General features: G+C 37.5%; 2 protein-coding genes across 3 annotated transcripts; one reads left to right on the top strand and one right to left on the bottom strand.

The window, feature by feature from the left end:
• Positions 1-4,610: 4,610 nt before the first annotated feature.
• LOC126801218 (probable plastid-lipid-associated protein 10, chloroplastic) lies at positions 4,611-8,066 on the bottom strand. 2 transcript variants are annotated; one of them, XM_050528696.1, is made up of 9 exons: positions 7,948-8,066; positions 7,188-7,371; positions 6,991-7,104; positions 6,716-6,850; positions 6,246-6,341; positions 5,808-5,888; positions 5,335-5,421; positions 5,186-5,247; positions 4,611-5,091 (listed from the first exon to the last, which is right to left on the bottom strand). In XM_050528696.1, the coding sequence occupies exons 2-9, from the start codon at positions 7,338-7,340 to the stop codon at positions 4,977-4,979; spliced, it is 843 nt and encodes a 280-aa protein (XP_050384653.1). In that variant the 5' UTR covers positions 7,341-7,371; positions 7,948-8,066; the 3' UTR covers positions 4,611-4,976. The 2 variants fall into 2 exon arrangements, with proteins under 2 accessions (XP_050384653.1, XP_050384654.1); XM_050528697.1 differs by having other exon boundaries at positions 7,188-7,266; positions 7,948-8,018.
• A 1,152-nt stretch (positions 8,067-9,218) lies between these two features.
• Positions 9,219-14,821, top strand: LOC126801217 (V-type proton ATPase catalytic subunit A). Its single transcript, XM_050528695.1, has 20 exons — positions 9,219-9,446; positions 9,961-10,087; positions 10,236-10,291; positions 10,373-10,429; positions 10,617-10,728; positions 10,808-10,845; positions 10,971-11,072; positions 11,534-11,590; positions 11,694-11,765; positions 11,843-11,944; positions 12,046-12,108; positions 12,207-12,339; positions 12,588-12,694; positions 12,807-13,001; positions 13,219-13,305; positions 13,413-13,517; positions 13,775-13,872; positions 13,978-14,056; positions 14,234-14,322; positions 14,408-14,821. Exons 1-20 carry the CDS (start codon positions 9,369-9,371, stop codon positions 14,520-14,522), a joined length of 1,872 nt encoding a protein of 623 aa, XP_050384652.1. The 5' UTR covers positions 9,219-9,368; the 3' UTR covers positions 14,523-14,821.
• Positions 14,822-15,094: the final 273 nt, after the last annotated feature.

Raw genomic sequence — 15,094 nt, forward strand, 5'->3', positions numbered from 1 at the left:
TGGTATATATTAAAATAATATTCAAATTAGACATCTCTATTGGAAATGGTAAATTCCTCATATGGTACCTAATGTTTGACTACTTCGACAATTTGATACCTGATGTATGAAAACGAACAATTTGGTATCTGAAGTTCTCAGATTTAGGCCATTTTGGTACTTATGTCAATTTGACCATATTTTCAGGGTTATTTCCGTCATCATATCTCTACTTTACTTCATTTTTTCATAATACCTCCAAATTGCGTCTAAATTATCACTAAAAATTTGATAACTCATCCACTTAGTATCTGTGATGATTTACATATATAATTTTTCATAATGTAGCTATCAATCTAAATTAATTTTAATTATAAGTAATTTAAAAAAATTAATAACAAATTACAATTGCATAAAGACAATTTATTTCCTTTGCAGAAAATAATTATAATACAATAAGTATATTAAGAAAAAAATTATTTTCGATATATGCGAAGTAGATGTTAAGTGGAGTAGATATATCAATTTAATTATCTCCAAATAGAGGCAATTATAAGAAGAAATGAAGAAAAATGTGAATTTAATGAGTTTAGGGCTATAATGACGAAAATAACCCTAAAAATATGATCAAAATTGACAGAGGTACCAAAATGGTTTACAAATGAGAACTTCATGTACCAAATTGTCTGTTTTCATACATCAAGTACCAAATTGTCCAAGTAGCCATACTTTAGGTACCATAGGAGGAATTAACCCCTATTAGAAATCAAAATTAGTCAAAATTACAAATGCTATATGTGCCGTGTGATGCCCAAATTTAAATTTGGCAACATCTTTTAGCATCTCTGTTGAAGATGCTCTAACTAATTCTTGTACACCTGTCAAGTACTAACAGTAGAAGGAAAAGAAACTAACAGTAACTAGTAAAGTTTCAGAAAGTACTGTACTGTTCTCAAATGGCCGGGGAATCATCTTCAGGTGTACGTTTGAGGTGATCCTTGAGCTGTTTCAGGAGTCTTGTTGCTGTTTGAACAAATAGGTTTTCATATCAAGTGTCAACCACAAAACTATTCACAGATCGGTCCACATATGGAGCCGGCCTCGTTGTCAAGCCACAGGATTCCATTTGCATGCCCAGGCCAAAATGTTGACTCGATCTACTGTGAGCTCTGATGAGTAGCTAGGAGATCCATTCATGCATAGAGATCGACTGTTTACTGTGCACTCTTACTAGCATACATAACACGTGAAGATACTGATGTGAATATGATATCACTTAGAGAGTTCATAGGCTAGGGTTTAAGCTGTTTCATATTTTCTTTGCTGGCTTTTCTCTTGGCATCAATCTCTTCTTATTTAAGTTCCATTGACACCCAATGCGAAGATGTTATGGATAACTCTCTGACGTTACTGAAGTTGCTTTCTATATGAACAAAAACGGAGTAACTAGCTAGTTTGCGATTAAAATCGAGACCTGACTTTTGATCCTTGTAGCCTAGGAAGCACGGAAACGTGCATACACCCACGTTTCCCGTTTCCGAAGCGGAACTAGTCCGGAACCACTCTGGAAACGTCTGGAAACGCTCGGAAACGTGCCGGAAACGCCTAGAAACGTGTTTCCAGAAAAATGAGTTTTGGAAACGCGAGTTTCCAAAAAATAAAAGTTTTTTTATGGTTTTTTTATTTGAGATTTTGAGTTACATAAACTAAAAATTTGTTATTATATTTATTTTTTTGTATAATTTATATATATTTATAATTTTTTTTATTTCAACGTTTCCAAAACGTACCCGCTTCCTAAAATTTTTGAAAAACACACTTCCGCGTTTCCAAACGTTTCGCTTCCACGTACCCGTATCCGATTCCGTGTAGCTTAGCTTGTAGCTACTAGCAAGGTTTATTGAATCTGGTTATTGCAGCTCGTTAATTACTTTCAGCTGAAGCACGCATGCTTCAACCAGGATACACAGTTTGCGGTTAATTTATATATACACACACGGCCCTTCTTAGTTACGGAGGTCCGCACCACTGTTTTGGTGCGGATTTCTATTTTTATACAACTTTTCGATCGAATTTTCTCATATTCATCGTCTAGTATCTATATAATAGTGTAGATTATCTCTGCAAGATTTCAGCCAATTTGCTAATCGTTGAAACCCTCAAAATTACGTCCAAAGCACATATATAATTCTGTTTATTTCAAGAATATATATATAGGAGGATTTTACGGTGCGGACGGTCCGTAACGTACAGATTTAGCGTTTCTGGCGACGGTAGGATGCAACGGCGGGATATACCACGACAGTCACGCTCCCCACTTCCTGGCATTCCCGTTTGTGTCGGCCGGAGCTCCATCAGCGACCCACGGCGGCCAGAATATGTCCAGAAACTTTATTTTTGCAGATTCCGGCCATTGTGTGTCGCCGATGGAGTTCCGGCCAGCACAGAAGAATCGCCGGGAGGTAGGTAGTGCGGCTGTGCTGGTTTGTTGCACCGTTACGGCCTGCCGTCGCCGGAATCGGGACGTCCTCACCTGAAGAGCTAATATATATATATATATATATATATATATATTCTTGAATTTTGGATTCTTGGATGCCTAGCAAGTGATCCTTTTTGGTGTATTTTGTCATCTTACTTTTATCTCTATCTCGGTTCCTTAGTTATTATCAATAAGCTACATGACATCTTATCAGTTCAGACTTTCATATTGCTGTAAAACTCTGGGCTGTTCACTCCGCATCCAACTGGTATAGGCAGGGTTCTCGTATTGGTGGACACTCCTTTCGTCCTTCTGCGAGATGTAATATATCATGAGACTTCAAGATTGGAATGAAGAAGGATTTCCCAGAGAAAGTAATAGTAATCGGTGAGTTGGATCGGCGCGCATGGGGACTGAAACATGTGGAGGCGTAGCAACAACGAGGAGATCAAAGGTGATACGACGGTGGTTTAGAGGTTGATGAAGACGATAAGACGAAGACATGACTATTGATATATATATATATATATATATATATCTACATACCTAGCTAGCTAGCAAAATGACACACGGGCAACACTCGTTATGCGCCCAAAGCTATACCATCACTGCAAAACCAACAATAATAGTAACCTTTTCGAACTTGTGAATGAATGCACGTACGTACACAATAAGTTGTATCACTTGTATGCAAGATTAGCATCATAGCTAGTGTACGTATAACAGTATTGTGAGATATATTGGGGATATTTTAAACCTTAGATGGAAAGAATGCATTAAAAGCAAAGTTAGCCCTAGTGGAATAAACGGCACAACTAGAATAAGAACAAACAACATAACGAGCTGAACTATAAACCGGATCTTGTCACGAATAGAAACAGGTTTGAATCTATGACTTAGCAGTAAGGTATAGAGTTCTTCTCGCCGGAGAGGCTCAGGTTCGTTCCTGATTGAAGCGGCTAACTCCTCGTATTCTGAAGGAAGTCCTCCAAGTACACGAGAAACAACTTCACGGTCGTCAACTAGGTACCCAGCTTCATGGAGGCCATTGACAATGGCTTTCACTTCTTCGATGTATGATTTAATGTAAGATGGGAATGGTGGGAAATCAGCTGCCTTTCTCATCTTCAGGTGTTGGAGGCGATCCTTGAGCTGTTTCAGGTGTCTTGTTGCCGTTTGAGCAAATAGGTCTTCAAAGATCAACCATACGGTTCTTCCACTCGTGCATCCTACTGAGTACCGTAGTAGGTCCTTGGATACGCTTGCATTGATCAAAGCCAAGAGTGTCTGGTCCTTCTTAGTCCAATGGGTATAAGCAGGATTTTCGACCTCCCTGTTTCTGTGTTATCTTCAGTGCACTCAGGAACTGTGGTGGACACAACTCTCTTCCTTTGGCGAGATCCAGTACATCATGGAACAATGATGTAGGATTTCCACAGCAAGTAATTGTTCCATCCCGTGAGTTGGATTGGCATGGGGATTGAAACTTGTTGAGGAGGTTGAGGGGTCGATCACGATGACGACATTGGTTTTATTTTCTATTTCTGAAGATTAACTTCGACAACTAAAACAAAAGGAAGCTAGAGTTTCCTACAGAAGAAAGCTCTAATTCTCGTATGATCGTATTTGTATCTATCGATCTTCAATGCTAGGTATTTAACCTATTCATAGAGAATTAGCACTGTATTATCAGTTGATCGAATAAGAGCTCGACTAGAACTAGAAATTATTTTCCATACTGATACCAGATTCTTAGTTGAGAATAACTAAGAAAATCAATCCAAATTGTACCAGAGACGTACACTTAGCAAAGTAATGAGTATTAGGTAGAGAAGTTAGTGAGGTATAAATTTCATTACTATAGGAATAACAATGGTCCGGTAATGGGATGGTCGGAAGGTTCATGCTGATGAGTTGGTGACCTGAGGAAACAAACCATTGTTTCATCTTTAAGTGGGATTGAGACTCCTCTTCATGAGCCATGTCGGAAATCGTTTTTGGGACATGGCTTTAAGTATATCGAAGATCTGAAGCTCATTCAAAGAAAGAGAGAAAACAAAAGATCTAGGAATGAGAATCCAGCTACAAATAGCAAATTCAAGCTACTACGCAATAGTTGCCTTCAGTTTCAAGTCTCGTGAACTATCATTGTGCAATAAATAGTATGTTTCAATTCTCCAGAAATAACTAGTATGTTTTAATACAGTCAGTCTATCTCTATACATGGAAGGCAATAGAGTCATATTTGTTAAACCAAAGAAAAGACACAATATAGCAGAGAGGCACGAGGGTTGAGAACTTAAGCTGGTAATCATTCGTATTTGTCGATCTATCTTCAAATAGTCCTAATGCCGTCTCACTCACTAATCAAGTAACCTAGGTATGTAATGATAATTATATAAACATAAGCTATAACTCCTGTAAGCACCGTGGCAACTAAGTTTAACTTCACCTGAAGACTACCATGCTATGTCTTTCCCAGCTTTCTTCCACATTGAAGAAAAGGGTAGTGTGCTTACTCCAGGGGTTGAGCTTTAGTGAAAACAAAAACGCCTCCACCACCAACGGCACGCCCCAAAAGCATATTTCCATCCAAGTAAGAAAGGTAATAGAGTCCTCCTACTGATTGCCTACATATTAAACCAGGTTTGATCACAAAGTGTACATGTAGGAAAGGCAGTCTATTTAATACGTTACAATAAATGTATGTACCGAATGATATACCTTCCTGTTCCGGGATCACTAACAGGAATCTTAGCTTTGAAAGTACGGAGGAACTGTAAGACCTGCACACAAGCGCTCATACAAGTTCATTGTTGTACCTATTTTCATTTTGTGTTTTGTAACAATATTAAAGTGAGAATGCATTTTACCTGCAAACTTAAAAACGACCGTGGCAGTAATGCTGGAGCTATAAGAGCCTGCAGCGGTTCGCCAATTTTTATATTTTGAACACTAATCTGCCAAATAAATCAATCTGCAGGCTTCAGATCAATTGCAAGAAGAATACTTCAAGAAGTTTATCATGTAGTAAATGATCAATTCAGTTTCAATAGTATCAATCATTCTAGTATTGAGAAGACCATCAGGCTCACCCTCCCTCCCCGGCTCAAACTGATAATGACTAATTCCTTTATCAGTCAAAAGATATGGCTACTAGCCTCAACTTATAGGCCTCTACGCAAACAATTATATATATATGAAAGCACAAAAGTAAGTTTCGAATAAGCCATTATCGTTTCTGGGCATGGGCTGTTCTGAAGACTTAACCACATAAGCATAAATTTGCGGAATTTCTTTATGAGTGTTCCTTTGGCAGTGCAACCAATATAAGAAGAAAACTGACCTCTTCAAACTGAAGGTAGATGTTACGTGTGGAAACAACAGAAAACTTGGCAGAAACAAGCAGAGTAGCACCATCTTCTTCCTGCAGGGTGCATAGACCTCATGATATCAGCACACATTTGCAGAAATAAGAAATCAGATACTCAATGCAAGCGGTCTAATTTGCATTCAAATCTTATTCTGATCTTCCGTTCAGTTTTTTCAATTGATTTACTTGGCACTCAATTTTAAATCACTGACCCAGACAATATTTGAATTGACATCCTCATGTACCTATGACCTTATTTGAATTGACATACAGTATACAAGCCAATCCCAATAGGAAACTGAAAAACAAAGGGACTATCGTACTTGAGAAAATTTATAAGTGATTAACTTGAAAATCCAAAAACAGTGTACTGTTATTATACTATAAACTTTCAAGTGTAGCAATAATTACCTCTAACAATGGTGGAACACTCCATCTGACAACATTACGGATTATTCCCCCGTTGGACTGGTCTCGGCATTCAAATTTTTGAAATATTTGCCCAACCTACATAGTCATGCAGAAATAGTAAATAGACATGGAGGACAGCAAGAGTAAAACAGATCTTGAAGTTGACATTTTACAAGCACTTTTAAATAATCAGAGTCTACAAATAAAAGATATTAAGTTTGTAAAAATGAAAAAAAAAAGTAGAGAACTGAATTTAATCGACAAGCTTGTTTATGCAGAAAAAGCTTGATATCAATTACCTTTATTTTTAACAAAGGAGGAATTCAGCCAGATGAATTACACAATTGAAGTACCACGCCCAAGCAGAGTAAAGAATAACAAGAGAGTTCAGACTCGGTTGAGAAAATCACCTTTGTTGTGTTTCAGTAAGAAATGTGCTTTGTCCAAAATATGACAATCATTGTTTTTACCTGAAAAAAAGATACCCTTTCAGCTGCTTCCAGAAGAATGAGAACATCAGAAGCAGAAGTATATTGCAACCGCCATGTCCCATCCAACTTCACCAAGTCTAAAGGTGCACCCTTGCTATATCCCTCCACAGTCACCTGCCATCTTTTACAAAAGTTAGTATAAAAAAATCTCACTCTTCGTGAACTAGATCCAGTTTTTTGTATAAATCTAACAGACCTAATGTATGTAAACACGATTTCATGAAAAGGGTTATTCAACAGGGAAGAGATTATACCAGAGCCTCCTCTATAGAAGAACGTTGATCATCAGTTGTAACAAGGCCCCTTTTTGTGTCTTGAACAGCTCTCAGCAGCTCGTGTTTTTTGCTCTCTACATCAAACTCCAGGGTCTGGAACCCAAACACAGACATTTTATCGTAGAAGGTTGAGAGAATACACATTGGCAAGAAAGAGGAGAACCAAGAATAATAACCTGGGCTGTTTGGGTAGCAACAGCTGCCAGACAAGGAAACAATTTTCGACCAGGCACCTTTCGGGTGGCAAACATTGATCTAGAAGGCCTAATCTTATCAACAACTCGTGCAACATTTGAAGGGAACGAAGGAGACACCAAAGCCAGGTCCATTAGAGATAAATATACAAGTTTAGATTATAACCTACAAGAAATGCACATTGCATAGATAGAGAACAATGAGTTTCCCTGAAAAACCTCATTGGAAATTGCTTTGGTTCAATAACAGTGTAAAGCTTATCACAAAAGGGCCTAAACTATTATCCTCAAAAGGAAACCAGCATTATCAATTCGCCAATTCTATAGTATAGACTGTATAATGCAATCAATCAGGAATCTTGCAGATAATTTTCTTGAAGTTTTGATAAATTCAAACCCTCTGAGCACAACACGAGCATTTCTAGGCTCGCATAGCCAAACAGATATCTAAATCTTCAAATGATAACAATAAATTAACAGCCCAGTATATAGATAACTCACTTGGCAGCAGAAATTAAAGAACTTTACCTAATAACAGAGACGAATTCAAAATTGCAATAAACACTACAAGATCACAGAAAACACAAAGCTCAAAATGAATAGTTTGGAACCTAAGATATGAGAATGAATTGCAGAATAGACATATCCATAACCCATTAACTTCAAGGGACCCATTTAGAATTCCAGCAAAGCTTTTGATTTCAAGTTATTATTGTAAAGAGCAGAAGCAGAATAAGAATACCTGGTAGATACTTCTTTGAGTTTCCGCTCCAGTTTCTTTGCCAAGACTGAAACTGTTTTCCTTTAAAAGAACTAAAGAAGCAAGCTGAACACTAGGAAGTTCGAAGTGGTAGTTGGCCAGGAACACTTGGTGGTTACTTGCCCAGAGAACTGGGTTCCACATTTTTAAAAAGGGTGGGGTTTTTACTTTTTATCTTTTTACTACAAGAGCAATGGGCACAGAAGACCTGTGATGTCCAGCCCAACTACCCCAAAAGCCCTAATTATGAACCTGTGGTCATCTCAGAGAGCAAATTCCATTTTTGGGCCTCTGAAAATATACTGTTTCCTGTCAGTGTGAATATTCCCCCTGAGAAGCTGAATGGACCAATTAAAAAATGTTATCCTCCCTGGCCTTATTCTATTGAGTTTAATATGTGAAGAAAAATAAATGTTGATAAAGACAATGAGGACAAAGAGACAACACCTAACATGTTCCTCCACCACATACTCTTGCCCTTCATCAGGATATGTCTTTTTCCACTATTAAACGCCTTCATCCAGATCTTTTTGTTAATCTACTATTAAACACCTTTGTCACAAATCTCATTACTAACTTAATGCCCTATTAAACACACCGAAATATCTCTTTGATGAAAATTTCATATATTACATTTATTTCGTGTATCATAATGACTTTTATACACATTTCAAATACCTATTTATGATAGATATAGTTCCAACTCGTTAGATTTATATATAATTATATGTGTAGGCGAGTTTAAATGACTATTGATTATATTCATTTTATTATTGATATAAACATTTGTGACGTATATATAGAGTATTGCAAGTAGATATAAGCCATTCCACTTTGATGAGTGTATGTTATGATCAGAAGAAAAAATGAAGGGATAATATTAATTTCTAATTGAGGGTAAAATACATCTCTAAGGGTAAAAATACCAAAGTAATAAAAACAGTACCAAGTGTGTTACTCGTCAGCCAAAACATGGAGAGAAAGAGAGAGAGAGTCCCAGCGTCCCAGCACACTACAGAAACGACCTCCTTTCGCGGAAGCATCCTAACTCCCACACGTGGCGGATTAAGAGTGGCCATTCTACCATCCCGATCTCACCCACGTCACCATTAATCCAACTCTAGAAAATGACCCGGATTATGTGGCAGGTTCTTACTGAACAACTATAAGAAACAACAGGTACACTCGCCCGCACAGGAACACTGTACTACACCGGTACCAATATACACACCACCTCCATAATCATAACCAAAGCTCTCTTTCTACCTCTATCTCTCTCTGTGGCTCTGTGAATTTCTCCCTCCGTTAATTTATCTGTGTGTGATTCGATTAAGAACCCTAGGGTTTTGGCCGAGCTTTCTCGAGTCGCAGATCTCGAATCTTCGCTCCGATCCGCGCCAAAAATGCCGGCGGTGTACGGTTCCCGATTGACCACATTTGAGGACTCCGAGAAGGAGAGCGAGTTCGGCTACGTCCGCAAGGTACGTCACTACCTCCCATTACTCCAATTTTAACTGGATCGGATTCGGTTTTCGGTTCAATTCAGTGTGTTTGTTTGATTCAATTTTGATCCGTGTTTATATTTGCTGGTGATGAGTTTTGGAGTCAATGGATCAGTGATGTGTTGATGACGATTGAGAAGCTGTTTCGATGTTGGTCGGATGATAATCGATTCGAAGTAGTGACGTTTTGTGATCAGTGTGCTAATTTTGTTTTTATTTAGTGATCGAATTTATGATATCAAAAATACTTTAAGCAGTATAATTGAGTGCTTGTGTTTGTGATTCTTTGTTTCTGAATTAGTTCGATTTGATTTTCGGAGATTTTTGTTGGTAAATGTGAAATGATTGGATGATGTTGTCAATGCGTGTGATGTCTGGTGTCATCATTGGTTTTTTTTTATTGTTTGTGATGTTTAATTGTGGTGTTGGGAGAAGTTTTTGTTTTGGTGTTGTGTGAATTACTACTGGCTAATCGTAGTAAATGTGTTGACAGGTCTCAGGACCAGTCGTCGTTGCAGATGGCATGGGTGGGGCTGCCATGTACGAGCTTGTTCGTGTTGGAAATGATAATTTGATTGGTGAAATTATTCGATTAGAAGGAGATTCTGCCACAATCCAAGGTTAGTTGCTTTTTCAGAGCTTGAGCTTTTTTGTTTTGTATCTATTAATCTATGTTTGTTTGCTCATTCCATATCACTAAAAAGGAACTGATTTGCTGCTATATGTGTCTTTGGTTTAATCATCTTTTATTTTATTTTCTTATTTCAGTTTATGAGGAGACAGCTGGGTTGATGGTCAATGATCCCGTTTTACGTACACACAAGGTGTGTCTGCGATCCTGGTTGCTTACACTTTTAATTTGATCTAATCAACATCAGCTAATACTTTTCCTCTTGATCTTTCAGCCGTTATCGGTGGAACTGGGACCTGGAATATTGGGAAATATTTTTGACGGAATCCAGGTTTGCTCTATTACTCTGCAGCTACATTTTCCCATATTGTTTTGATAAAAATAATAATTTATTTTCCGGCCATTCTAAGTTTCTTTTATCCCAAAAAAAGAACCTTTAGAATTTTGGATAAACTTTATTCGATGAAATTTCTTATTCTTACCATTGCTCTACTAATATTTGGTTTTGATTATGCCAGCGGCCTTTGAAAACTATTGCAAAAATATCTGGTGATGTCTATATCCCACGTGGTGTCTCTGTCCCAGCTCTCGACAAGGATATACTTTGGGAGTTTGAACCTAAAAAAATCGGTAACTTAATGCAAATACCTGCAGCTGCTTTGAGACAAGCAATGTATTATTGTAACATTTATTTCAACCTCGGGTGCAGGTGAAGGTGATCATATAACTGGTGGAGACTTGTATGCTGTAAGTTTTGTAACATAAATTTTCGGATTTATGAATTACATTCTCTAGTGAATTGTACTAAACTACTAAAGTATATCCTTTCTTCTTTTTTCAAGTTGTATTGATGGGTTTTTCTTTCTTTGCAGACTGTATTTGAAAATACTCTGATGCAGCACCATATGGCGCTTCCTCCAGATGCTATGGGAAAAGTTACTTACGTTGCACCTGCCGGTCAATATTCATTGAAGGTTTCATCATGACTTCTTTTTATCCTTTTTTTTTTCCTGTTCTACAATTATCATCATAAACTTGTATTAGGACCATCATCATCAGCCTTTAATGCTATTTTTCGAGTATGTTTACACACCTACATGCATGCGTATGTATAGGGTTTCATTTCTATCATGTTTTTTGCTGGGTGCCATTTAAATTATGGTCAAACATCTATAAGACAGTGAAACTCACTTTTGCGTTAAAATTTGGAATATTAACAAAGTTTGTTCCTCATTCAAATTCCCAAGTACATGTACATATAATTTTTATCAGTCACATTGCAGCATATTATCATTGGCTTCTTTCACTTGGGTTTGTGTTTCTTGGTCTTATTTCTGCAATATCAAAAAAGTTCTATAGTTTAAGAGCTTGAAGACTATTTTGTTGATTAATTGTTTTAATAATGTGTGTTGACTTTTCTTATTTGCATTTGCAGGATACTGTTTTGGAGCTTGAGTTTCAAGGTGTAAAAAAGCAATTTACTATGCTTCAGGTTTTAAACCCTCTTTAGCTCTCTGGCTTGTGCTTTTACAGTAATTTTCCATTGTTGTTTGCTCTCTGTTTGCAATCTTACATTGTTGTTTGCATGTTTGCAGAGTTGGCCTGTGCGTACGCCAAGGCCGGTCGCATCAAAGCTTGCTGCTGATACCCCTCTACTTACTGGGCAGGTAGGTTTGAATGTTTATTCTATAGAATCGTATATCTTTTGGATAAGTTGTTTTTTGACATCTTTGTCCTATTTCAGCGTGTTCTTGATGCTCTTTTCCCCTCTGTTCTTGGTGGAACTTGTGCCATTCCTGGAGCATTTGGTTGTGGGAAAACAGTTATTAGTCAAGCTCTTTCCAAGGTATGCTTGTTAACTTATTATAAACTAAGTTACTGTGGCCATTTATATGCTGGAAGTTGTATGTGTATCTCCTTAACGGATGATGTTTTGCCTGTTTGCAGTATTCTAACTCAGATACTGTGGTTTATGTTGGTTGTGGAGAACGAGGAAATGAAATGGCTGAGGTTAGGAATATATACCGATTTTGATAATTTTCATTTAGATGTTTTTTTTTGGGAACAAGTTGTCTTGGTTTAATCAAATCATTTAATCTATGATCCAGGTGCTTATGGATTTCCCTCAATTGACAATGACTCTACCTGATGGTCGTGAAGAATCTGTCATGAAGCGAACAACACTGGTTGCCAACACTTCTAATATGCCTGTGGCTGCTCGTGAAGCTTCTATCTATACTGGTGAATCTTTTAGCTGTCTTCACTAAAGTATCAGTAACTAATTACTAGTTCATATAGACGATGGTGTCCTATATGGATGGAAATGCTTTATTGTAGAAGAGTTGAGCTCTTTCTTGGTGTTCTATTTTATTGCTTGCCATCTGAATCCTGGTTGAGATTATATTCCTGTTGAATTTTACTGGTTTCTGCAATGAGATTGAGCCCAGTTATTACTCTGCATTTTTTTAACCTGGGTCTGAAATTTGCAGGAATCACTATTGCTGAATATTTTAGAGATATGGGATACAATGTTAGTATGATGGCAGATTCAACATCTAGATGGGCAGAAGCATTGCGTGAGATTTCTGGGCGGCTGGTAATTCTCTATCTTATTTTTAAATTTTAAGCAGTGTTTCTTTCCTTGACATGCTCTTGGATTAGTCCATCTCTCATCTCTTTAGTGACGCGTGTCATGTTATTGTATACAGGCAGAAATGCCTGCAGACAGTGGATATCCTGCTTATCTGGCAGCACGTTTAGCGTCATTTTATGAACGTGCTGGTAAAGTAAAATGTCTTGGTGGACCAGAGCGTACTGGTAGTGTGACAATTGTTGGTGCTGTTTCACCCCCTGGAGGAGATTTCTCAGATCCTGTGACATCTGCAACCCTAAGTATTGTCCAGGTATATTTTCCGGTTTTTTTTCATGCCTGAAAATTGGCAGCTAATATGCCCGCTAAGTGTTTGCCAGCACAATGATGACTTGAGATGAAAAACTAAAACCATGTATACAATCGGCATGCTGGAACTATTTCTCAATTTTCAGCCAAGAACCTTTTCTTAATTTTTCTCTGTCAACTTAATTGTATCCCAATTAATGACTTTTTATCCGACAATGCAGGTTTTCTGGGGTCTGGACAAGAAACTTGCTCAGAGGAAGCATTTCCCGTCTGTGAACTGGCTTATTTCATACTCCAAGTACTCAACGGTGTGTTGCATATTGCTCTTTTTATGAACCACCCATGTTGGTCTTACTGATATTCATATATACTTGTTTGGTCGATTGTTTGACTTGTTTCTGTGTGCACTTTGTAGGCTTTAGAGGGTTTCTATGATCAATTTGATTCTGACTTCATCAACATCAGGACAAAGGCACGTGAGGTGCTGCAGAGAGAGGATGATTTGAATGAAATTGTCCAAGTATGTTTTTCTCTTATTGTAGTATAAATTTCCTAGTTTTAGCCATTCGATTTGTCTGTTTGCTGCTCTTAATTGCACCCACGACATACTTTGTGACTTGGGTGATAATTGACATATGGGCTTCATCTTATCAGACTGGTATTTAGGCTGAAGGATGCCACAGCTCTTTTCTTTGTGTGACAGATAAAATGGAGAAGCTTTATATGGTTTTGTTGATCGGCCTATAACTAAAAGACTGCTTATATGTACTCATGCAGCTTGTAGGAAAGGATGCTTTAGCTGAAGGAGACAAGATCACATTAGAAACTGCAAAGCTGTTGAGGGAGGATTATCTTGCACAGAATGCATTTACTCCGTAAGTCTCTAATCTAATCTTTTCTTTGATCCATGAATACTTTACATTTTGGTTGGTAATGATTGTCATTAATGATCGATTACCTGTTGCTGCATGGGTGAACAGATATGATAAATTCTGCCCCTTCTACAAGTCTGTTTGGATGATGCGCAATATCATCCATTTCTTTAATTTGGCAAATCAGGTAAACTATTCTGTTCAAATCCTTTTATATGTGACCTACAATTGTGTACGACTAACTTGTGTATATGAGTGATGAAAAAAAGAGAGGAAAATTTCCTGAACTAATCCCAGATAGGTGCAACTGTTTAAGATGGTTGATTAGAATAGGTATTGATTTGATGTGTCTCAATGTTTACAGGCAGTAGAAAGAGCAGCTGGTATGGATGGTCAAAAGATCAATTACAGTCTAATCAAGCACCGAATGGGAGATCTTTTTTACCGCCTTGTGTAAGTATAATCATAATTCCAAACATAATAATATTTTATCATAAGCATGTCTTGAATAGTTGAATCCCTTACTGGTGATATGCAGGTCTCAAAAATTTGAGGATCCTGCTGAAGGCGAAGAAGCTCTGGTAGCAAAATTTAAGAAGCTACATGAAGACTTGACAAGTGGCTTCCGTGCTCTCGAGGATGAAACTCGATGATTGAACGTCTCAAACTATTTATAGATGGTTCGAGTTGCTGTTATAAACTGCATGATGATGGGGATTGGAGTTACGGTGGTTTTTGATGTGCATGAAAAGAAAAAGAGCCAGTGTTGGGTTTTTGTGACGCCATTTTTGCTTTGCTTATGTGGTAGTTGCTTTAGTATGGATGTGTAGTTGTAATCTTTATCAATGTATTCCCGTCATCTCCTTCGGGTTTGTACCCAGAATAAGAGACTAGATTCCATTCCTTGTGTATTTAAGCAATAAGAGGCATTCAAAAAATTTCATTTCCGATAGATCTGAGTTGCCCCTTCTTTATCTTTGATTCATTGATGGGAAAATTTGCAGAGTTCAATCAATGATTGGGAAAATCAAAAAGAAAAAATAAGGACTCATATTAGGCCTGCATTTTCAACATACTGTAGCCTACTTTTAATACAAAACTACCGTTGGTACTAGATTGATGTTTGGAAAATCAATTTTTTGTTGTATATTGCAATTATATACTTGGGGCCATCAATTTCACCATATGCTGTTGTTATCCTGGTAATAACAGCGGCGTTTTGTGT

The sequence above is a fragment of the Argentina anserina genome, chromosome 6 (genome assembly GCF_933775445.1).
Source record: "Argentina anserina chromosome 6, drPotAnse1.1, whole genome shotgun sequence".
NCBI lineage: Eukaryota > Viridiplantae > Streptophyta > Magnoliopsida > Rosales > Rosaceae > Argentina > Argentina anserina.